This window comes from Uranotaenia lowii, chromosome 3, assembly GCF_029784155.1.
Source record: "Uranotaenia lowii strain MFRU-FL chromosome 3, ASM2978415v1, whole genome shotgun sequence".
NCBI lineage: Eukaryota > Metazoa > Arthropoda > Insecta > Diptera > Culicidae > Uranotaenia > Uranotaenia lowii.
In genome coordinates, this window is record NC_073693.1 from 325992513 (window position 1) to 326018330 (window position 25818).

General features: G+C 34.2%; 1 protein-coding gene across 1 annotated transcript in view; it reads right to left on the bottom strand.

Moving 5' to 3' along the window:
- Positions 1 to 25818, bottom strand: part of LOC129753809 (furin-like protease 1, isoforms 1/1-X/2) — an 83675-nt gene that overhangs the window by 52399 nt on the left and 5458 nt on the right. Inside the window, exons 2-5 of the mRNA XM_055749658.1 lie at positions 21163 to 21241; positions 20607 to 20633; positions 1870 to 2085; positions 1660 to 1788 (exon numbers count right to left, since the gene is read on the bottom strand). Of these exons, the coding sequence (XP_055605633.1) occupies positions 1660 to 1788; positions 1870 to 2085; positions 20607 to 20633; positions 21163 to 21241 (451 nt within the window). The remainder of the gene's footprint in view (positions 1 to 1659; positions 1789 to 1869; positions 2086 to 20606; positions 20634 to 21162; positions 21242 to 25818) is intronic.

The window sequence follows — 25818 nt, forward strand, 5'->3', positions numbered from 1 at the left end:
ATAAATTTTATACAATATTCAATCAATCTAACATTTAGTTTTATTCTACTCGGGTACTCACGAAACGAACGACTATATTTTCGCTTATTTAGTCTCGAAACCTCTGTTACGAAATTTAGTACTGAGTGTATTGAGATTCACTAGAAGTGACCTATTTGTATTAATATATGTTAAGGGAACGTTTCTTGTGTTATCTATTTTCACACTTATGATTTGCCTTGAAGTATATACAATTTTAAGGATGATAGTAAATTACTTCCTGCCTTTTAATCGCTGCCTTTTAATCACTCGAAAAACTCAACTATTTGTAAACTGCCCTTTGCTACGCACGCTATCCAAATCAATAAACTTTTGCCGGTTTCTTTTCTATTTCATTTTCCCGTTCTTGTTTACATATTTCTGGATCGCTTTCCGACGGGGCCGCCAAGTTGCGCAGTTTTTACACGCTTAACAATCTTTATGCCCACAAAGATTCATTGAATTCTGAGAGGGTCATGCCAACTTCGTGTCGATTTGATGTGAAATCCGTCCATAACGAAATCCGTTGATAATTTTTGAAATTTTGAAAACATTTTAAACCCAAGTTGAATAAAAATAAAACAATTGAGGCCAGAAAGAAAGCTTACAGAAGTCGAAACTTTCAATGTTCTTAAATCCATCAGCAATCCTTTTGGGAAAGGGTCTATACGACTCAAAATGTACCTTCTCGATGCGAGGGTTGAAGCTGGATAAATTCATAAAATTGTTAGATTTTTTCTTAAATGTGAATTTGTATAGTCCTCCTTATTTTTCAAAATAATATTAGATGAATTTTTCAGATTTATATAATTTTATGTTTGTACTTTTACGAGTTCAATCGGAAACTCTTAAACGGGAAAACTTAAATGCGTGTTTCTCCGAAAGCAGCTATTATGCACTTAAATATACCCCTCTGACTGGGATACTTCATTTCGAATCCTGTACGATGACACAGTCGGTAAAAAAGACCCGAATCGATTCCAGCAGGTTTAATTGCTGCGGATTTATGTTTCAATAATTTTCTACAAAAATAGATACAAAAAAAAACGATACCAACACGGTATCGGTATCGGTTTCGGCCGAACAGAGCAGATGGAAATTAATTTTTCGAATCCGCAAAAAAAAAATAAAGGAAATGCACCACAGAAAGAGAGCAGATGAGAGAAAAAGCATATTCCGGAAAACGCTCAACAAAAACGCTTGATGTATTGTAACACAAAAAAAATCCATCAATTGGAAAAAACTTGGGAGGCCGGGTACGGTAAAAAAAAGTATGCAAATTACACATCATCACAAACAGGTTGAGCGATGTTTGATGAGTTTTTGCTGACTCAAATTTATTTTTTATCACTTTTGTTCCTCAATGTTTATTTTTCTTTGAGCTGTTTGTTTTCGGAAGAACATAGGTAAAAGTCATTTACTGCGAGGATTAATTTTTTGAAATAATTGCTTTTCATTTTACGACGGAATATTTCGAACTTTACTCGCATTCTTGATAAAATTGTCAATTCGTTTGTAAGTTTTTAATTTGTCAGTTTCCTTGAAGAAGATTTTTTATCTAAACCGAAACGAAGTGGGTGCGTGCATTTCTACTAATTAAATTTTTTTAGTGGTAAAAAAAGAAAACAAGTGTTCCCTTACGTAATTGTGTTCCAAATCGGGGTGGTCCGACTCCAGGCCATCGTCCAGAATGGTGACGACGACGCCCTTTCCGGTGACGCCTTCCCGCCACGCCGGTATCACATTCATGTCCAGCCCATTACCTCGGTTCTGAAATGGGGGTAAGATATCCAATTTAGAAAATGACCAATTTTGCGCAGGCTGCCAACAACTAGAATCCTATTTGCTTACCAGGTACCACATTTCGGGCCATTTTGGATCGTTGAGCTGTATCAGAAAGGGTGCTTTTAGGGGCCGAAAGTCCCGCTTGGTTCTCCGTTTGGCCCGCTGTTGTTGAGCCCACCGAACCCGGTCATCTAACTCCAGGCGTTTCTGGTGGTGTGCCGAGGGGTTCACCGAGCGTTTGTGCACATGCTGATGCTCGAAGTGGAAGTACTCGTCCAGGATCTGAAATGAAAGTGGGAAGCAAACGGAATATGTAGTTCGCATTGGCAGGGACCAAGTAAATTACTTTGGATAGACTAGGACGGAATTGTGTTTAAATTTAGAACAGAAGCAAGTGTCGCGAGGCTCAATATTGTCGCAATTGTCAGCGGTTCACACTAATAGCTATTTCCGTTTCCCCTTCCCTGGAAGCTATCCGTGGGAGTAAGTGTATGATTTTAGAATTACGAGGACCTTCTGCAGGTTCCGAAACAAGAACCGATAGTTTGAACTGGGAGGGCGAAATTTCGATTAGCGCAAAATGGTACCGTGTCAAATTGCAAATATTTGCACTCCAAGCCAGCCGGGCAAGTGGTTTTGAACTTGACAGCGGAAATCCAATCGAGTCAGGTCATCCTGCCCCACCGTTCGATCAACCAGCTTGTGGCAAGATTCGAATATTTGTGCAACTATTTCTAGCCGGTGCGTGTGGTCTTCTGGTTTGAACGTTGCGGTTTTCGGGGCCAAATGTTTGGCCCCAGTCTCAGGAATGGGTTGATAGAAATTACATTTTCAATCGCTCTTTCACTGGGTTTCGTGGTTTGTTCGAATTAACTGACCTGTGGCTTAATTTAATCATAATTATGAAAAATTTATACCTAATTAAATTTTGAAATTTTTAAGGGTGTAAAAAAATGAAAATAAATTGCATTTTTTGATTATCTGAAAATTGAATGATTACGAGACTTTAACCATATTACTGGAAGTCAAGACCGTGCAAACGGGGGGAGGGGGGATGTTGAGGGTTTAACCCCCCACCCCTCCCATGGAGATTTGTACCGTAGTATCGGGAACTTACTTGATCTTAAAATATGTTTAAAAATAAGTGTTAACAAGCAAGTCAGAAATTTGGCTTGCCTCCGGCGGAATTTAGTCTTAAATCATCCTATACTTGAGACATTTCATTTTGCGTTACTAAATGACGTTCACGAATTGAAACTTATTTCTAAGTGTGAATTTCGATTTGTTAACCCTTTATATTAAAACTCTAAACTCGACTTAAAAAAATCCTACCTCACCTCTAAAACGGGGTTTTTTTAAGAAGTGTCATTTACTCAACAAGAACGGAGTTTGAAACGATCCATTTTAACTTAAAAATTAATTCATCGAATACTAATTTTGTACAACGACAAGGTGGACACCATGTACCAGGTGTTTATATCTCACGATGGTCCACAAAATTAGCAAATCAAATCTTAAAACTGATATCCTCTACTAAAATTATAAAAAAATTTGATTTAAAAAAATAGTTTATGATATGTCATTACGAATGTTATGCTCATATGAAATATTCTTCAAGAAACCAATATACCTCAATCAATTTTTTTCCTTGTTCTTTTCAATACCCAAAATAACATTTGAAAAGGTTGTGAAAAATTACCCAAGACACCAAATTTTAGTTTTCTCGAGTTTAATGAATTTGGAACGTAGTTTTGACTAATTTGGGTGCCCTGAATCTGAATATGCAATTTTTCTATCAGTTGCTTTTTGTTTGTATTGATTATTTTATAGAGGTCTTAAATTCTGAATTCATTCGCTTCTTAAATTTCTATCAGTTATTGCAATAAGTTTTGAAAATAAGTTGAAATTATTAAAGAAAGTTCTGCACTTTTTTAACAAAACTTTAAAACACAAACATAACATTTTAAAATAAAAGTTTTAAATCAATTATCAACTTTAATTTTGAGTTCTGCGAAAAAAGTTATAGAAGTTTTCTATTTTTTGAAAGAAGTTTGGAAAGCGTAAGCAAAGGTAGACTCAATATGAAATTTTTTGCCATTTTAAGAAGAAACACAAATTAACTCAAAATCAGTTTTGATCATTCTTCAGAAGTTTTATTATTGAATATTGACTTCAACAAAAAGCTTGCTAGGTAGAAAATAGAAAAAGACAATTGAGGCAAATCTAAATATGTTATAAATGAAATTTTCATTCGTTATTTCACTGTGCAATTATTATGCATTAGCCAGTAGGGATCGCAGATAGACCGTAGCTCATCTAATTTCGATGCAAAAGTATTTTCATGATGTTCTATAAAGAGATACAAATAAGCAGTATTTGTGAAATATAATACTATTAAGGGAACATTAGGAAAACAGGTTGAGAAAAGACAGATCCATGCACACGTCAAAAGTGTTTCCAGATCGTATCCTTTTACCCACACTTCCCAACAAAATTAATTGCTAGGATGCAGAGGTGACCTCGGTCCTAAGGCGCAAATTTATGTCTTTCATCCCTTTCTCTATTTTTCCTTACTATCTATTGACTACTAGGACGTGGCCGGCGCCGTTATTGATGTTTTAAAAGAGAGAGCATCAGTTTTGTACATTGAGAATGATCCTATTCCCAAGAATCATTCTTTTGACCCTTGTGCACAATTGATGGCCTTGGTCAATAACGGAGAAGCAACCATTGGCGATGTGGAACTTGTTCTACTGAGCCACGCCTGCGATCATGGAATTCGAAATTATTCAATTTAGATAAAGAATTGCATTCAAAATATAAATATTGGATTAAAACAAAAAATGTGCACAATTTGTGTTTCACTGTTTCCTATGGCAAATTACAACAAATAGTTTAGAGTTCAATGATTTAAGGTGGATGTGAGTAGTCAATCGAGCTAAGCTAAGCTAAGCTAAAAGTTATAGAAGTTTTCTATTTGTTTGCTTTTCCTCATTTAACGAATTTTTAAAAAGTTTTAAACCAAATTAAACTTTAGTTATTTTTAAAAGCATAAATCTAATCGTTTTACAGGTTTCAACAAATTTGTTAAATTACATCATGTTTTTTTTCAACTTTCTGCAGTAATTTCAGAAATACTTATACTTAATCATATTTTTCTATTTTTTTTAAACTGTTGAATTTCAATTTTTTAGATCATGCATCATCATCATAAAAAAATTTTTGATTCAAAATATTTTTTCTTAATTGAATGAAGTATAACGAAAAAAATTAGAATCAGGTTTCCTCAATGTAGGTTTGATAGTTAATCAGTTATCAATAATTGATTTCACTTAAAACTGAAATATTTTAAAACTCCATATCACCTAAACTAAATGTGATAATCCAAATGTGACGAAAGATTCGAGTGTAGAACGCTGAAATCTACCAAATCAATCAATAAAACATAAGCACCAAAATCCTTCTCCTTTGAGTTATCAGCTAAAATCTATAAATCTCGCGTGAGCTTTCATTACGTCGTATGAAACTAAATGTAAACAAACAGTTTAATAATAAAAAAATACAAAAACTGACATAAACATGTTCCAACTTTTTTCCATTTAGAATATTTATAGTCTGGACAACACATTCTATACGTGAGATACAAATTTTAAAGTTGTTTTGATAACTTTTGCAGCAGTTTAGTGTTAATTCTGTTTCATACGACGTAATGAAAGCTCACGCGAGAAATAAGTTTTGATAATGATAAATCGTGTTAATTGAAAAAAAAATACCTTCTGAAATGGTAAAAAGCATGTCTTTTAATCTTCATATTTTATTTCAATATTCAAATGAATTTCCCGAAATTTAAAGTACAGTTTTTTTTCTAATTTTTAAATAAATTACCGATTATTAGTGTCAAACTATTCCAATTTTTATGGATATTGTTGATAAGTTCATCTATGTTTTTTTAATTTTGAATTTTAGAGTTCTAAAAACATAAACCTTTTATTTATTTTTCTTTTTAAAAAATTCGCATTTAAAACAGCGAGTATTTTTTTTTTAAACTAAAACATTACAGTGGAATTTTTCAAACAACCCTTCAGTTGAAAATGTAAAAAAAAATAGTTAATTAAACTGAATAATAAAAAAACAATTGTTTTTATTTTAATAACACTGAATCATGTTTATTTTTTTTTGCCTGATCTAACGTTTATTTAAGAATTCATTTTTTTACCCTAAATCTGTATTTTGGGAATTTATTTCGAATTTGAAAACTAGACTGCTTAGAAATTATTTTGAAGTATATTTCTAGTTCAGAATAAGAAACACCATTTTGAAAAATTTATCAATGACTTACAATGAAAATATCATTGATTTGAAACTTACATTGTGATTTGTTTTGGCAGTTTCGATTAATTTTATCAATGAGATTTATTATTTTTTGAGTATGTGTGATAATTATAAGTAAGAAAATGATATTTCTAGCCACTGGGTGTTTTTGGTATTATTATTATTTTTAGCTTAATTTCAATTTAAGTTGTCGCCATATTTCTCGGTTTTTTCGTCAAATTTGAACTCAAATTAGTCTTATTTTGTTTCAATAGTGTGTCATTTATTAGCTTCAAATATTTTGAAATATTTCCTAATTATGACTTAATTTACACGCTATTTTGACCAACATAATATTCATGTAAAATAACTGTTGGTTAAACTTTTCTAAAGCTTGTCTCATTTTTGGTTTATTTCATTATAATTTGGTCGTAAATATTTTTCATTTTTCTCAGCATATGTCTCAATGTTGATTCAATTTGGATACGATTTGGTGTTATTTTCGGCAATTTAGTTTTTTTTTTAAATTGTCTCTATTTTCACTTTTTTTCTCACAAACTTTTTTACAAACCCATGGTTAGTAATTTCTTCAAAAAAAAGTTTATGTAATTTTTTATATTTTTGTGAAAATTGTTTTTTTTTTGCCAAAAAAGAAATTTGTCCTTTTTCTATCAATACCTTTTTTTGGCTCTATTTCGGTCAGTTTTATGGAAATTTCGTTTTGAATATGCCTTAATGTGACACAAATCATTATCTGTTTATCAGAATTTCGGCTCAGATGAGGGAAGTTTGTTTTATTTCTGCTTTAATTTTATTTCCACTTTGCCTATTTTTTCCATTTTTTTTTTCAAATAGGTTGATTTTGCCTCAATTGGTTTCAAGTAAGTTATATTTTCGACTCATTTTTATTTAAATTAAGTCTAATTTTTTCTCATTATTTTTTTTTTCAGTAGGTATAGGATTAAAATATGTCAAACATAAATTTTGTCGTTTTTTGTTTTTAAATTATGTCTCACTATAGTCTCATGTTTGTCGCATTTAGTTTAAATTTTGTCTTAATTTCGTCACAATTTGTCTCAATTTTGTTACCATTTTTTCTAAAATTTTGTCCCCATTGTGTTTTGATTTTATTTTCCATTTTTGCGTTTTTTTTTCAATTTTGTCTTCAATTTATCTAAATTTTAGTCCAGTTTTTTCTCAATTTTATCTCAATGTTGTATAAATTTTGTCTGAGACATGTTGGAATATTTAAAATATCAAACACAATTTTAAATTCTTTAAAAATTTTGACATTTTTATACAAGTTTATATTAATTTTGTGTCATTTGGTAACAATTGTTCTGACTTTTATGAGTAATTTTTATTATTTGTGACTTTTGTTTTGTCAGGTTTGTCATTTTCTTATGTCAGAACAGACCAGCCAGAATGTCTAAATATTGACTAGAGATTGTTTGAATCATGTCTTATTATTGAAAGTTTTGTCTCAATTAAGTGATTATTTTTCTGGTATTTTCATCCTGAAATTTTCTTTCATTTTTTTACAATTTCGTCTCAATTTCATCGCAAATTTTTAAATTCAGTTAATTATATTCTAATTTTGTCTCAGTTTTATCTCAATGCTGTATCAGTTTTATCTGAGATTTGTTGGATTTTTTTAAATATCTAACTCATTTTTTATCCTTTGAACATTTTGAAATTGCCATAAACATTTTTTTTTGAATTTTGTATCAATTTTCTAGCAATTGTGTTATTTTTTTTGCGCCATTTTCTGACTTTCATGAGTAAATTTAATTATTCGTGAAATTTTTTTTGCCCTATTTACGTAATTTTTATCATAATTTCGGCTCAAATATGCCTTAATTTTGTCTCAATTTGAAAGTTTTTGTGACACAATTTATTATCTGTTTGACCGAATGATTCAAATGTGTCAAGTTTGTTTAATTTATGCATTTATTTTGTCTAATTATTTTTAATTTTTATCAAAAACGTTTCTTGATTTTGACTAGATTTAGTTTCAAGTTATAAAAATTTTTAGTCAATTTGGTCTAAGTTTCGCCTCTTTTTTTTCTCTAAATTGCGTTTTTTCCCTAAATGAAGACAGAAAAAAACAAATTTCAGACAAAACTAAGACATTAGAAATATAAAATTGAGATTGCATTCTGAAAAAAAAGAAACTAACCATAAAATGTTCCGGTTGCCCGGATTTGGCCCGGATTTATTTATTTCGGCAAATTAAACAAAAGATAGTAAGTTTTATAAAAATAGTCATGAAAAGTTTTTTGGAAGTCGCAAATACGATTTAAAATTCTTCGATTAAGTTTGAGAAATTTTTTTTAACTTTTTTTTTTTAATTTTGCTGAGTAGTTTCTAAGTTTTGACCAAATTTGAGCCCAGATTTTGCCAGCTTTTTATATAAAATTGTCCAGCCCGGAATTGTGTGGAATAATTCTGGCATCCTGGCATGGTTTCAATGTTTTCTCGATTTTGGTTTAGCTTTGTTTATATTTGTTAAATTAAGTCTAGCAGTTATTTTATAGTTGTCTCATAATTTTATCATTATTTTGGCTCAATTTTGTCTCAATTTTTTTCCATTTCCTGTCGGACTTTTGTCTCAAGTTTGTCGAAATTTAAAAAAATTCTAAATCGATTTCGTCCAAATTTGGTCTGAATTCTGTTACTTATTTTTCTCAGATTTGTTCCAATTACCTTTGAAATGTTATGTTCATTTTGTCATTTTTTTTTCCAATTTCGGTTATATTTCATCTAAATTATGTCTTAATTTCGTCTCAATTATGATTATAATTTTTTCAATTCAGCATAATCTCACAAAATTTCAAATATTAGAAAAATTGAAAAAAAAAGAATTGGCTCAAATCCACCTAAATAAATTTTCCAATTTCTCAATTTGGTATTATGAAGGTTTTGCAGCAATTTTCTAGTTTTTGATATTTTTTACGTTATTTTCAAAAATTTTTTAGATATATTGAGTTTTTTTTCTCATTTTTATCAGACATTTGTGTCATTTTAGTCATTTTCTTCAACTTTCGCGGTTGCTTTTAATCTTTTTGTGTTTCTTAATTTTGCATTATTCATCATAATTTTTCGTTTTTTTGTAATTTTTCGAAGTTTGAAATAAATTTTTTTTGGAAATAATTTGTGCCGATTTTTTTTAATTGATAAATAATTTACTTTGAATTCATTAATATTTGTAATTTACGATTTTTTTATTATTGTTGGCAATTATTGTAATTTTTGTTGTCATTGTCATTTTTGTTATTTTTGTCATTTTTGTCATTTTTGTCATTTTTGTCATTTTTGTCATTTTTGATTACAGAAAATTCCTTTTTCGAATTGGGAAATCCCTTGGTGGTAGACTTTCCAATGCATATAAATTAAGACGTTCCAAACGCTGGTGTCTGGTTCTTGTTTCGAACAAAAAGTACTTAAATCATTTGCTTCCATTCCCGGAGCCCCGGCACTTATTTTCCTTTCCACTGGATCGAATAAAAAAAGACCAACCCAGAAGCTTTTATGCTGCAGCAAACGAACTCGTTGCATCTCTCATACTGAGAACAGCGAAAAGCGGTAGTCTGGTAGTGATACTTATTTAATTTTTTTTGTCAAGGAAGTGAAAACTTGCCGGAAAAATCTCGGTTCGAGAGATAAACATCTTGCTGGCAATTGTGGAAACTAAATTTTTAAATTGCACCAAGAACCGAAGCTGGATTCCATAATGTTCTGGCTGCCGCAGGGAGAGGTTAGCGAACTCTGAATGGCTGGGTTTCCCTTTCCGTTTGTTCTGCAGAATGGTGCCATTTCTTCATCTCTTTTTTAAGACAGGAATTTCTGCCAAGAAAATTCTCCACAAGTTTGTTTCACTATTCGAGCAGATGAAATTTAAAAAAAGTTTCTCAAGAGCAATTTTGATCATTTTATTCCGATAAAATTAATCAAAACGACTCTGAACTTATCGCCAAAAGATGATTTAAACAGTCTAGTGAATTGACTCGCAGCTTAATTCTGTACCGTGGGGTAAAAGTATCTCCCTCGTTAAAAGCAAAACAAAACGAAATAGAAACGAAGAAAAAAAACAGGTGAAAATTTTCATTGCTCCGCACAATTCAAATTAGCCTAATTGGGGTTTAGCTGCTGCGAGAAAAATAACACAAACCCCTTTTTTTGGAACTGTTAGGAAAATTTCGACGAGGAAAATTGCAAAATGGGGGGGGGGGGGGATCATAACTTTTCAGCAACTGTATGGCTATCGCTTGAAGCTTTCGTTGATTCGCAGGCAGGAAGGTTCGTTGATTGCGACGAGTTGGGGAATTTTCGCTGGTGATAGAGAAGTTGTCAGGAGAAGCCGGGGCCCAAAATGCGGTTTGCAAATTTAATCAGTGTTATCGGTGCCAGTTTTACGGTGGTCATAAAATATGGTGAAAATTACGGGCGAGGATTTTCGGGCGGCAAAACAACGACGAATGGGTTAATGTTTTAGAAGAAGGGCGAGGAGGCCCCCAGGAGAAATGTGGTTCAATTTTGGAGCTTTGTTTGCAGCAATGTTTTTCGAGGGTGGTCAATTATCATATTCCGCAGTCGGTTTCGGTTAGAGAGAATCCGCTTCAGCCCTCATAATCCTGTTAGCACTTTTACTCCTTTTTCCCTTCCACCCTCACAATTGAGCAAACAGCTTTGGAAAGTTTTGATTACCGTCTCTTTCTAACTTTTGTTTGTCGTTCTGCTAATAATAATCGGATTGTTATTAAATTCTCGTTCAGAAATGTAAGCAAAACTTAGCTAGATACATTTTCGGACTAGAAACTGATGAGGTCTGCAGCAAATGTTTCATGTGAACAAGAATTAATATACTTTCACCAAATATTTTCATATAATCAGGCAGGAAAAAATAAAGAATCCCTCTTGGAATTTGAAACTTGGAGTGTAAACATCAAGAAGCGACAATGAAAAATAAATCAGAAACCTGGTAAATCGAACTAACTCAAAATAGCCGAAATTGTAAAAATCGTCTAAATTGTCAAAATTGTCAAAATTATCAAAATTTTCAAAATTGTCAAAATTGTCAAAATTGTCAAACTTGTCAAAATTGTCAAAACTGTCAAAATTGTCAAAATTGTTAAAATTGTCAAAATTGTCAAAATTGTCAAAATTGTCAAAATTGTCAAAATTGTCAAAATTGTAAATAATTTCAAAATTGTCAAATTGTCAAAATTGTCAAAATTGTCAAAATTGTCAAAATTGTCAAAATTGTCAAAATTGTCAAAATTGTCAAAATTGTCAAAATTGTCAAAATTGTCAAAATTGTCAGAATTGTCAAAATTGTCAAAATTGTCAAAATTGTCAAAATTGTCAAAATTGTCAAAATTGTCAAAATTGTCAAGATTGTCAAAATTGTCAAAATTGTCAAAATTGACAAAAAAAAAATTTCAGAATGTAAAAAATTTCCAAAATGTCATGAACGTTGAAAACGCCGGGAAGTCCACAAATTTTCAAAATGTCAAAAATGTCGGTGAGAATCAACTTTTCATGCAAAACTGATTTCTCTATCGCGCTGGTGAAAAATGTTCAACTTTACTATTCAAATAAACTCACATCCATCCAATTTAATCAACTTCATGAGATGTTTCGAAGAACATCAACAGTTCACTGACACATCTCGAGACTTTGTTCTGAGAAGCAAGTTGGCGAAAATTGTTTCTCCCATTTTCACACCTCAAACTCGTAAAGATTAGAACAGCCATCCTTGCCCGTTACCAGCATTTCCATCTTTAATGGTTTATTGAAAAAGTTTTCCCATTATTTTGCACTTTTTTCCCGAACCGAGAAAGCAGAAGAAACATCTTCCAATCCCGCACCCGGAACATGTGTAAACTTCCCGGCGACGACGGCAGCAAACACATTGCGGGGGTGAAAAGCTTGTTTCCAAAGCTCTGTAAAGCGTAAAATCACTCTGAAGCTTTTCCATGTTGGCAAAATGAATTCTCGGCTCAGCAGCTGACTGAAACGATGAGGTGTCACCGATCCTACACCTCTCAGGTTTCAAATAGTCCTCGTCCCATTCCTAGCTGTCCAAATTTCACCTGACTGTCGAAAACGAGGAAACCCGCCTTCGTTTGTGAATATTTTTGCAGGTTTTGCATTTTTTGGGAAACTTTTGTTTATTTGTTCGAGCCTTTCTGTGCAAGATGATGGTAACTAATATGTTTTCAAATTGAAGAGACAATTTAGTCAAAAATCTTACGAGATGTTGAATGTTAACACCTGTTTTTGTGTTACTTTTGAAACAACAAAAGCTAATTCGCATATGAATTTCTCTTAAAAACGTCGTATCAACTCTCTTGTATTGTTTTCATATTTAGGGATAAGCATGTTAGATCTATCCAAACATGCCGGTTTTTCAATGAAATTTCCGCGACAAGTTCGGTTCGGCCCTGATGCCTGGATTTTATAGCAAACTGCTTGAGTTTCGCCCGTTTTTTTCACACTGTTTGGAAATTTAAACAGAAATCCTAAATCCAGTATAGAAATTTTCGAAGAAATACGGATTTGTTAAAGTTTGTTTCCTGAAATAATTTTTTTTGGCGTATAACTTAAACAGAAATTGAACACTGTCACTGTGCGTCGACAAAAAATTGGATTGCAAATATTATTTATTCACTTTCTCCTTATTATTTTTTACTGTTGTCTGGATTTTTTCAGAAAAGCCCGTATATTGCCCGGTTTGTAAATGGAAAATTTAAAATAAATTGCCCGTTTTTTTTTCAAGATTTCCAAAAAAATGCAAAAATAATAATGGAAGGCATATTCTAGAAATCCTCACCCTCACGAAGCGTAAACCCAAAGAAATTAAATTCTTTTGCGTATTTCGTTTTTGTTTTTGAAAGGAAAGAAGAAGCAGGGTTTTCATTCATATTTTATTTGGCATGACTCGCAAATTTATCATTTCGTCATTCAGCCATTCGAAGGGGAGAGTGAAGGAAATCCATACAAGTCAAACTTAAACTTACCTTTTGGCATAACTCTAAAGGGTTAGCCGTTAAAAAAGTGGAAAACTTAAATTGGCCGTATTTTTTCTAATCAATCATATAAAAATTCTGAATACTTCTAATTTTGTAGGTGTGTGTGTATGTAGAATGATGCTTCTATTTGGCTTTCGACATTAGGTCTTTAGTTGTCAAAATGGCGTCCAAGAAAGAGGAGCTCCGAATCAGATTTATGTGCATGCGTCGTGAAATCCAAACTACACGCACGCGAAAATAGCAAAATCGTTAAATGTGGCGAAATCAACCGTCATCAAAGTAATAAAAGTGTCCGGCGAACGTATTTTGACAACTAGGAAGCCGGGATGTATGGTCAGTTTAATCAGATTTTAATGAGTAAAAAAATGTCAGCGTGTGAAAAAACGTAAACATTTTTTTGTTTGCTGCACGCTCCTTTTTTGGTACTTAAAATTAAGTTTGACCGTAGTTCAAAACTTAGTTCGATTCTATGAAATTTAAGTAGAGTTCCATTTTCCTCCTTGCGATGGTTCAAAACAGAGTTCAAACTGCGAACTCAAAACTAATCCCTTTTGTGCCATTTATGCCGAACTGCATTTTGAGTAGTTACGAATAAAGGCATAAAAAAAGTTCAAGTTGGGTTGTCGAACTTAGTTTTGAGTATGCCTGTCAGAACTTAGTTTTGCGATTGTCTAGTCGAACTCAACATTAAGCTCTTAAAATTTACTATTTACAATTTGAGCAATGGATGCATACCCAAGTAACAATTTTAGCTTTGTTATGGTCAGCAAAATTTCGTTAGGACTAATGCATTAATCTTCATAAACATTCATCATCATTCTATAACATCACCTGGACTCTAATAAAGCCAAAATCAGGCTATTTGGCTCTATCCTAGAAACGTCATCATGACCAATCATTGTTGGCCATCAATTTCGGCCACCAAAGCTTTTAAAAAGCTATTATTAAACAAGCAATTTTGTTTTTTTTTCGATTCTGTGAGTTCTCGGAGTTTTTTTTTATTGATTCTAGTAAGTTGATGCATGATAATTGCATTATTGAGATATGATATGGTAAAATTAATAGCCAAAACACCAATTTTTTAACCATATTATGAGCATCTTTTCTACTGCCAGTCAAGATTTTAGGTAAAATGTGTACGAAATAGTATCTTAAAATAAATGCGCCTCGTCAAATCTGATGGTTTATCATGATAGAATTGATGGAAAATAGGCCTGAAAAAATACTTTCAAATACTCGCATTGTGAATCCATCAACATGGCGTTATTTTGTGTTTTTCGATTTTGCAACCAACATGACGTTAGTCAATTCAATACTTAATAGCTTTTTTAAGGTCAGATAAATGGCTAATTAGTTTTATTATGGTTTAATGATGATTGTATCCCATTTACCCGAAAACCATTGCCCAGAATGAATTTTTCCCAGAATGACAAATACCCGAAATCAAACCCCAGAATGAACCATTTCCCAGAAAAAAATTCCCCAGAATGCACCATTCACCAGAAATTTTTTTCCCAGAATGGACCATTTCCCAAAATTTTTTTCTCCAGAATGGAACATTTACCAGAATGGCACAAATCCCAGATTTTTTCCCCAAGTATTTTTATTTGTTTTTTTTTCTAATGAATTCTTGAATATTTCATATGATTCGAAATTAATTTTTTCAAAATGATTTTTTAAATGAAACTACGACTTTGAAATTTTCCAACTAAATTTATTTTAGAACCAATATTGTGCTTTGTTTATGGTTTGAGTACTTGATTTGATTCAATGCTTACCATGGTCCTTTAAAAAACCGTTTTGGTATCCGACTCCTCACGCTGCGCGTTCGAACTTGAAAGACGTTTTGTCCTTCACGCTGTCGCGTGGCGGACGGGGCTAAGGGATCACCCCTAGCTTTCACGCAGACCTAGGAAGCCCCGGCAGACCTAGACCAATGTCTTAGGGCCGCCGCTTCCGACGGCGGGTCGGCGGCCTCCTCGGATTTGGGAGCTTCGGCGGCTTTGTGCCGCCTCAGCCCCTTCATCCTCGTTGGTTGCGGCCTTGCCGCAAAAGAATAAAGTTATGAAACCCCATTTTTTTTGTAACAATTCCTTTTTTTTTTAATAATTTCTAGTAAGGATAAATGTTTTCAATTTTCTGGGAAATCTTCCTTCTGGCGAAAAAATTTCTGGTACATGGTTCATTCGGGTGAAAAAATTTCTGGGAAATGGCACATTCTGGCGAAAATTTTTCTGGGGAATGGTTCGTCTGGGGAAAAAAATTCTGGGGAATGGTTCTTTCTGGCGATTGGAATTCTGGGGATTTTTCACTCTGGGCAATGGTTTTCGGGTAAATGGAGTACAACCTTAATGATGACCACATAGAAAGCTAAGATTTGAGCAAGTTAACCAATTACACGCTTAGGATAAGTTCCTCGTTTGTGAGTTGTTAAACATTAATACAGTAAATGAGAACAGACTTTTTGAATGTAAAGAGATTGGTTGTGAATGACCCGTGGAATAAACCATGAGTTGAAATCAAATTTCGTTGTCTGGCGCATTCTTAAAATCCAAGATGGCGGCTTCCGCTTAACTTTAAAATGTTGTAAATGACTTAAAATCGCATGAAACCCAAACAATATTGCTATTAGGTCAAAGGGCTAAACGAGTAGAAGTCGAATTTTGCTATCTGACGCCATTTTGAAATCCAAGATGACCGCATCTGCGTAACTTTAAATACTGTAAATGACAAAAAGTCGCATTAATCCACCACTTTATGGGTGTTGGCTGAAAGGGCAGTTTTATTCAATGAAGTACGACCAAAAACACCTTTTGGGGCAAGTAACTTCAATGATTTTGTTATTTTCACAGAATCTTAAAATGTAGCTTTTATCTCATCGAGGTGAAACTCATCTCACAACGAGGTAAAGTGAATCGAGCAGACAATTAAGGTAGAATTCACCTCGAAAAAAGGTAAATCCAAAAAAGGTAGAGCTTACCTCATAGCAAAGTGAAGTTTACCTGAATTGAGCAGAACAAAAAGGTACAATTCACATAGAAAAAAGGTAAATCCAGAAAAGAACTTTCTACCTCTTCGAGGTAAAGCTTACCTCGTAGCGAGGTGAAGTTAACCTGAATAGCGCTGAACCTCGGTACAATTTACCTGGTTTATTGAGGATAAATTATTTTTATCATTCAGAAATAAGTTTTGTTCGTGTGCAATACATGAAAATAGAAACGGAAAGGGAAATTTAGCATTAGATTTCATTTTTAGGTGGTAGTTCTCATCATTAAACTATATTACAGATTGGCCAACTCAATTACCAAGGATTTTCCTCATCATTTCGGAACAGCCAATATTATCCCCTAGCTGGCCGGATGGGTCGAACGGAGAAGGGGCGGAATGTTCTAATTCATGGTGGCGCGAAAGGACACGGAGAAGGAAGCGTTGATGTCAGAGAGGATGAAAAAGTGTATTTATCCGACAAAACGGAACATTCAAGCGAAAAAAAACGGAGTTCTTCGAGCCGGATCGTCGGAAAGAAAAACATGATTGAAACATAGATTCCCAAAACATTAATCACAAAGGTAATGAAACCGTCTTTTTTCAAATAAAAATCAAATTTTGAAAAAAATTTGGTCTTTGTTCCCGTTAATTTGGTGACTTACCAGAACAGCTTCTAACAGGTGAAGAGAAATAAAACTTTTGCTCTTTGAATCCCAAAAAGGTAAAATTTACCTTTTTGCTAGGTAAAATTTACCTCGAAAGAGGGATGCAACATAAAATACCCCAATTAGTTTCCGTGCAGAAACAAAAAGCAATGGCCAGACTTTGAATTTTCATATAAGATAAGTCAGATTGATTTCAAATCGGAAAATAAACAGCACGTTCGTGTACATGCAGATAATATATTATTTTCATTCCACATCGCTCAGCGTTAAGCCACCACAACCTTTCTTGATCCGTGCCAATCATTATGATTATCTCTAACCAAGGATAAATTTTGTGGTCATGCTGGCTCCTTCTTTATTCCTGAAAATTTCGAACGCCGACAATTAAATTTCCATTATTCATTTCGCACGGTCATCCCGATCCGAGAGAAATGAAATTCAAATTAGACTCCCGATAATTTTTCCTTCTCGGTCTAATTTTCAATCTCTCGATCAATTTCATTCAGAATTATTCATATAAATCATCTTAAAATTTTGCTTATGAATTTTTCCCTTCTAAAACTCGTTATCCGAACTCTTTGAGTATCTTTTATTAATTAGTTTCCAACTTTTCGCTAGAAATAAGTTGTTTGTTTCAAATATAGCATATTTAATAAACTGTTGCACTTAATTTCGTACTGTATAATCCTTCTTGTTCCATTTTACGGTCATTACGAACCGCTCCAACCCAGCTCTCAACGGTCTTAACGAACCGCACCATTTTGATGTTCCATTCAAAATAAAAGCGATCTTCCCATCCGCTTTCATCAATTTTACTACGATATCACAATCGTTCCATTATGAGCATTTTCGTTTCAGCGATCTCCCGATCCGCTCGTATCACTTCATCTTCCTAGCAGTTTCCCGAACCGCTCTAACCAATTTCACCTTTTAAGCGGTGGCTCGATTCGCTCTTATCTTTTCATTTTCTTTGCCGTCTCCCGATCCGCTCTTATCATTTCTTCTTCCTAGCGGTCTCCCGACTCGCTCTTACCAATATTTTTTTTCCAGCGCTTCTCAATTTAATCTTCTTAGCGATCACTTTATCCACTCACATAGAATTAATTTTTCTAAGCGGTTTCCCGATCCGCTCCACACTAAACATTATTCCAGATGACTCCCGATCCGCTCTTTCACATTTCATCTTTGCAAGCGGTCTCCCGATCTGCTCTAACTACCAAGCGGTCTTCCGATCCACTTTAACACGTTCGTCGTCACGCTCATTTTGGTAGTTTTACTAGCCGGGCCAAAAGAAATTCTCGGAGAGAGAAAGCCAAGAGGGAGAACTCCAATATTTGAAACGTGAGGCAAAGCTGAGCGGTTAACTCAAGTAAGAGAGCGTCACCCGCTTTTTTAATTGACGGGGCCCCAGGAAATACACCCGTCACACGAATATGGGTACCATTGCGACGAACATGTTAACTCTTTACCAAACGGTCCCTCGTTCCGCTGTAATTATCCAAGCGGTCTTCCAATCCGTGGTAGCCATTTTCCTCAGCAATCGCCCGATCCGCTCAAACTATTTATCATATGGTTCCCGATCCGCTGTAACAATTTTCCTCAACGCGCCCGTTGAGCCAATCATGTCTACGGTCGCACATTTTCCGGCGATTGCAGTTGCTTAGCGACGTTATATACATCATGCCTTGCGGCCCTCATGGGCCTCACAGCCACATACATACCATTTCATTAACAACTCGTGAGTTTATTGAGGAAGTGAAAACAAATGTGGCACGCATGGGAACGTATTTGTAAAGAGGCAATGTTTCTCTAATTGAGACCCCTTCCTTCATCCATTAGGGAGATATAAAAAGGGGGCCACTCATACCTTTTTCATAACAATTCGAGGACTTATCGAAAAAATGGAACCATCATTTTGGAAGCATTTCAACAACAAGAAGCATAACGCCACCATCCCTGCAGATGTGAACTTTAATGGTGTCACTGCTAATAGTCCAACCGAGTCGGCTAATATGTTTGCAGACTTTTTCCGATGTGTGTTTTGCTCTACTGATGTATGCCGAGACAACAACTACCTAGACTCTTTGCCTTCCTATAACATTAATTTGCCCTTACCGTGCTTCTCTGAACAAGATGTTTCTGAAAAGTTGTTTGCTATTGATCCAACTAAAGGTTCAGGTCCTGACTGCATACCGCCATCGATTTTAAAATATTGTGCTGCATCCCTAGCTGGTCCTATTTGCAGTGTTCTAAATCGGTCACTAAATGAACGATCGTTCCCTAGCGCGTGGAAAATCGCGGCTATTTCTCCAATATACAAATCGGGAAATGCGCACAAAGTCGAAAATTACCGTCCCATCTCAATCTTGAATTCTATTTCCAAAGAATACGAAGCTTTGATGCAAGAAAAACTGTACGCCGCCGTTAAACCTTTCATATCCGAATCACAGCATGGCTTTGTGAAGAAGAGGTCGACTGTTAGCAACTTAATGTGCTACGTAAGCTCAATCAGCAATAGCCTGGAAAAAGGTTGTCAAGTGGACTCGATTTTTATCGATTTTGCAAAAGCTTTCGGTCGAGTCCCGCACGATTTACTTATCAGAAAGTTGGACCGACTTGGTTTTCCAACTTGGTCGCTCGAGTGGATCAAGTCGTATCTCACAAATCACTGCGCTTTCACGAAAATAAATGGATCACGATCTTGTATATCCGAAACCCCGTCAGAAGTACCCCAAGGAAGCCACCTCGGACAGCTACTTTTCATTACATTTGTCTATGTGAAAAACTCCACTCCGACAAGCTCCTCTATGCTGACGATCTGAAGTTTTTTAGGAGGAATCATAGTAGTATAGATTGTATGGCACTGCAAGCTGATATCGCTAGGCTTGAAAGCTGGCGCCGCTCGAACCGAATGCAAGCTAATGCAAAAAAATGCAAGGTAATAAATTTTACTCGCTCACGTAACATCGTCAAATTTGACTACCGCCTATCTGAAAGTTATCTGGAAAACGTGAAGTCCATATTAGATCTCGGAGTGAAGATTGATAATAGGCTCACATTTGCTGAACATATTGCAATTACTTCCGCAAAAGGTTTTTCTGCATAAGGATTTCTGCGTCGAAATACCGAGGATTTCAACGACATCTATACGTTGAAAGCTGTTTACTGCGCATCAGTACGAAGCATTATGGAATACGCTGCACAGATATGGGCTCCTTTTCAGAGCACACAGAGTTACCAGTGGAGTTACCACCTTGAACGAGTTCAACGTAGTTTTATAAGGTATGCTTTACGACGCCATCCCTGAACTGAACCGCTTCGTCTTCCGTCTTACGAACAAAGATGCGCCCTTGTAAATCTGGCCACGCTTGAAAAACATCGTACCGAACTTCAGCAAACTTTTATTTTCGACACCCTGACTCATCGTGTGGACTCCTCTTACATACTCCAGCGTGTCAATTTATACGAATCCACGAGGACACTCCGACAACGCCAGTTTCTCTGAATACCTTACCACCGTACTGCGTATGGTCGAAACCACCCAATCGACAAATGCTGTGAACGTTTCAAGGTAGTGTACCATCTGTTTGATTTCAATGTGTGTAAAAGTAAGTTTAAACTAGACATAAGTAGAATAACCTTGTTTTTAAGAAATTTGTCTGTATGGTAATTGCTTATCCAAAGACCAAGTAATAAATAAAAAAAAAATTTGGCATTGAAAGCCAGTTAGTTTAATATATTTACTAGTGAGTTTCAGTCGTAGCGATGGTTTAAATATACTTTACCGAACTAAGAATTAACTGACATCGTTGAAGAATCCCTCGAAGATTACCTGAAATAAACGAAAAGAGAAATTAGTTTATAATGGCAAGATAGTTTAAAGTTTGGTTTGAAATGCAATGACATAAAATTTCCTAATGAATTTTTTATGAAATTTCAATAAGTTAACACGAATGTTCCAACAATTCACACATTTCAAGATGATTGTTCTTATTATGGAAGGAAGAAGTAGCAAAAATAACACGATTTTTTTCAGGGTTTAAACTAGGAATATAAAAAATGGCTCTTATAGGTTTTACTTAGATAATGCTACCAGATGCTTTTAGAACATTTCATAACATTGCGTAGAAATGTCCCCCGATTAGTTGAAAATGGTTTATTCTAATAATTTATGACTGAAGCAGATGAAACTCAAATCAAATTAATTTAGTACCGTTTTTGTTTCATGACGATTGTTTTGTGTAAATGAAACAAATGCCTCCAGACAGAGAGTCCTTGTTGATTTTTCAATCCCCCAGCTTCGCTTTTAAGAAAATTCGGGTGATTTGTTAAAAGCTCTCTCTGAAAAGCCACTAAATTACGACTCTTTCGAGCGACAACGACGACGTCGACGCACCATTTTGGGTGCTGCTCTTTTGTGGGTTTCGGAGCAGCCCTCCTCTTTTGGGAAAAGAGGAGTGGGGGGTCCTCATAGGCCATTTCAGGAAGATTCCCAAAGCCGGCACCCCATGTCGTCGTCAACCCGGGGTTTGTTTCACAAATTACCAAAAACTGGCTGACCGGCTGTTGAAAGCTATATTTTGGCAACTACCCGAGACGAGAGCTTTGGACTTGCCACAACATACATACAGAGATATGTATGTATACTTATTTATACAAATACCACAGCAAAGCAGCGATGGGTTCATGCGAATTTTCCCGTTGAGAGCTGCGTGAAATTTTGGCAGCCCCATTTTTCCTAGCATTCGGGAAAAAGGCCGCGTAAGTTAAACCCAAATGAACACTTCAGCAAGCACTCCGGCGGACGACGGCCAGCATTCTTTCGAGAGAAGCTCTTTATTTTACTTTATCCGCTAATGGAGTGGAGATTTGTTGCACAGGCGGCTCCTCGCCAAACAATGTGAAACATGTGATTCCGTTGAATGGTTTGAAAACTTTATGAAGTACCCCGGGGCGATGCCTAGCTAGTAGACTGAGTCGATTTAGGGTCATTTTTAAATTTCTCAAACCCTGGGATCTTGAAAGCTTCGTTTTGGTTCAAAACTCATCCATGATTTGGCTTGCCTCCGGCCGATTTTTTCCCTAAAACACTCTAGGCCAAAGACTTTTTATTTGACGACATCATATGACCTTTAAGAATTGAAACTTATTTTCAACTCTAAGTTTAGAGTTGCTATTCAATAAACCTTTTGTATTGAAACTCAAATCTTGACACACAACAACCCTACCTTATGAATGGGGTTTTATTAAGAAGTGTAACAAAATAGGTTCAGAATTCAAAATCAACTGTTCTATTTAACTTCAAAATTCATGCATCGTATAAGAATTTTACTATAGTCAAAAGAATAAGAAAAAATCTAAAACCTTGTTTCCATTACTTTATCACTAATTTTTTTTGGATAATCAAAAAATGTCAATACAAAATTTATGCTAAAGGAAATATACTTCAAGAAACCAATTTAAGACTTGAATATTATTTCCTGTTTTTCTCAATGCTCAACTTCACATTCAAAAGGGTTTCAATAAATTACACAAGGCCACAAAATTTACTTTTTTCCAAGGTGCCAGAAACTTTTCGTTTTTTTAACTCCATTTTTATTTTTATTTTATTTTATTTATTTTTTTGTAGTGGCCCACCACATTTTGTTAAATACGGGAGTTTTAACAGTTTTTAAAAAAGTATTTAACCAAATTGAATTTTAAATATTTTTTAAAGCAAACATAAAATCGTTCTGCGAGTTTGTGATATAGCACAGTTGGCTAGTCAGTTGCCTCCTGAGCCGATGTCCACGGGTTCGAGCCCAAGAGTAAACATCGAACACAGCTGTACCGGAATTTTGTTTCAAATAACTTTCCTCCAACTGCAACATTGATATCAAGTCGCGAATGCCATAAAAATGGTAAAACGACTTTAATCAAAACACAAAAAAACGTTTTGCAGGATTTACAAATTTTTTGAATGAATAAAATTTATTTTTTCAAACTTTCTTCAATAATGTCAGAAAAATTACACAGAAAAAAATAATGACTATTACGTGTCATTGAAACGGTTGTCTGTAAAATAAAATAACCTGTAATTTATAAAATCGCGTAGTTTCAAATAAATAAAATCTCATTTAAAATTACGGCAAATTTGCTGTAACATAAAGAAGCATGACATTTGCCGTAATTTTACAGGCGAAAAAAAATTACGTCTCTTTGAATTACGCAGTGTCATATAATCACGGTGTCTCTGATGGAACAATTTTATTTATCAAAAATTAGCATCGCTAATTTTTGCACCATTCGAAAGCTGGGACTTTCCCCTTTCATTTGAGCCTAAATTGGAAATAATCCACCGGGGGGTCTAGAACATTTTATTTTTTTGAAGATTTTTTAATCTTTTCAAAGGTTTTTTCTAAAGACAAAATCATACTAATCACTGTGTAAACGCTCGTCTTACCTTTAGCGTAAATCCAACATCATATGTCAATAACATGATTCAATAGCAAATTTCCCTGGCTACAATTTTGTAGAAGACATCAAAGTGATAAAAATTGAGAGAAAAGAGTTGGAATGTCACAAACAGAGTGATTTATTATTTCATTTGAAAAATCTAAAAAACTTCTCACTTCTCTTGTACTGAGACCATAAAAAGTATTCTACAAGCTTAGTTATTGATTGTAGAGTGTATAAATGTTCAAAACGGTTTATTTACATTTAAAAATCAATCTTTTACATTAAATTGATCAAGATTATCTGAAGCTATGAGCATTTTTGGGGTTTTTTTTATTCCGGAACAAATTTCAAATTCTTTTTTTTTGTCACTCCGATTTTTCCAAAAATCCTGAAGTGGGGAATATACAGAGTTAAAGGTATTTTAAACAAAAACTTGATACATTCTTCGAAAATTCAAACAGTTGAAAAATCCAAAGCCAAACTGTAGAAGATGGGAGTAATATCACCTGGCGTTGAGATTTTTTTTTCAAATGTTTGATCTTAATTTTCTCGATTGTTTGATTTTAAGCAATGTAAATTCAATACAAGTTTGTTGCAAGCCAGCTTTGGTTCAATTTTTTTTCCAATATGTTGAAAATTTGAATTGATTTTTATTTTGAATTCCTCCCCCCGCCCCCCCCTTACCCCTCCTCGTGATGTTTCAACTCCAAATGACAAAAGATAGATTTCAAATTTGTTCCGGCCATATATTAAAAAGATGGCACCTGCTAGACTCGAAAATTTGGTTACTTATTTCATACTTTGAGCAATGTTACATTTTAAATAAGTGCCTAATCTAAACAAATATATGTAGATAAATTATTTTAAGGATTTCAAGCCACTGTTCTTAATACTGTTCATGACACGATGTTAAATTGTGTTGTCATAGAAGTTAGAAAATACATTTCAGGGAGAAATGCAGATATCCTCAGACAAATGTTTACAGTGTTTCATACTATCCACTTCCAAAAACACTTATTTATGAAAACAAACATAAACAATAGGTTGATTTTTTTTATATATGACTTTATCAACAACACTGCAAACATGATTGTGATACCAGTGTCTATGGTTTTACAATCAATCGAAAGTGAAAAGTATGAAAACCTTCAAAAATCATCAAAAATAATGAAAGATTTTCAACAAAGATGTTTGATATTGAAAATTTGGGCTTAAATGTGCGAAGTTTATCTAAATAATTTCCTAGTCCCAAATGTTTGTTCAAAAAGTATTAAATCTAACTTAGCTCAAAATATAAATAACTAATATTTCTAGAAAGGCGGGATACATTTTTCCAGGATAAAACCTTACAAATGCTCATAACTTCAGGTAATCTTGATCAATTTCATGTAAAAGATTGATTTTTTAATGTAAATAAACCGTTTTGAACATTTATACACTTTTCAATCAACAACTAAGCTCGTAGAATACTTTTTATGGTCTAAGTACAATCAGTGTAGGGAAGTTTTATAAGATTTTTCAAATGAAATAATAATCACTCTGTTTGTGACATTCCAACTCCTTTCTCTCAATTTTTATCACTTTGATGTCTTGTACAAAATTGTAGCCAGGGAAATTTGCTATTAAATCATGTTATTGACATATGATGTTGGATTTACGCTAAAGGTAAGACGAGCGTTTTCACAGTGATTAGTATGATTTTGTCTTTGAACAAATCTTCAAAAAGGTTAAAAAATCTTCAAAAAAATAAAATGTTCTAGACCCCCCGGTGGATAATTTCAAATTTGGGCTCAAATGAAAGGGGAAAGTCCCAGCTTTCGAATGGTGCAAAAATTAGCGATGCTAATTTTCGAAAAATTAAGTTTTCTCCCAGAGACACCGTGATAATTTTCAATTGCACATAAGGAAATTATAAAGTCCTCCTGGCATCCCAGTTGCGCACCAAAGGAAAACGTCAGAAATTCACGCGTGCGTCCCAAATCGCAAAAGTCGTGCGGTGTTTATGTTTTCGTTTACTGCGGTTCGAAAAATTGTTTGTGCTCGTCATATCGGATTTACCAAAATCTCGGTGAAAATGATCGACGGCAACAGGAAGTTAACGATTCCTGGCAGAATTGCTGGAAAGAACGAGGCACGTCGAGCCGTCCGAGGAGATGGAGGAAAGTGTAGCGGCCAAAGAGGAGAATTTTTTGGTTAAGTTAGTGGTAAGTTTCTAGTTCTAACTGCATAAAGTATGATGTTATATTCGACCATTCTAGCTGCGATCCCCCAACTCAATGGAAATCCATCGGTGCACAAGAGAAGGCTCGAAAAAACACAATTATACGCTCAAGTGATTCAAACTTGTATCAATTATTGGATGGTCGAAACAAGCAAAGCTAAACCGCTTTTAAAATTCACATTCTTTTACAGGGGCCAGAAAAACCTTAACGACATTTATCAGATGATCCATAATAATAAATACGATAAGAATGTGGGTATCAAAAAGATAGTTATATTTTATGTTACTAATTGATTATATTTGATTTTTTTTTTCCAGTGACCACCGCAATCTTGATTTTCTCCTATGACGTGTTTGA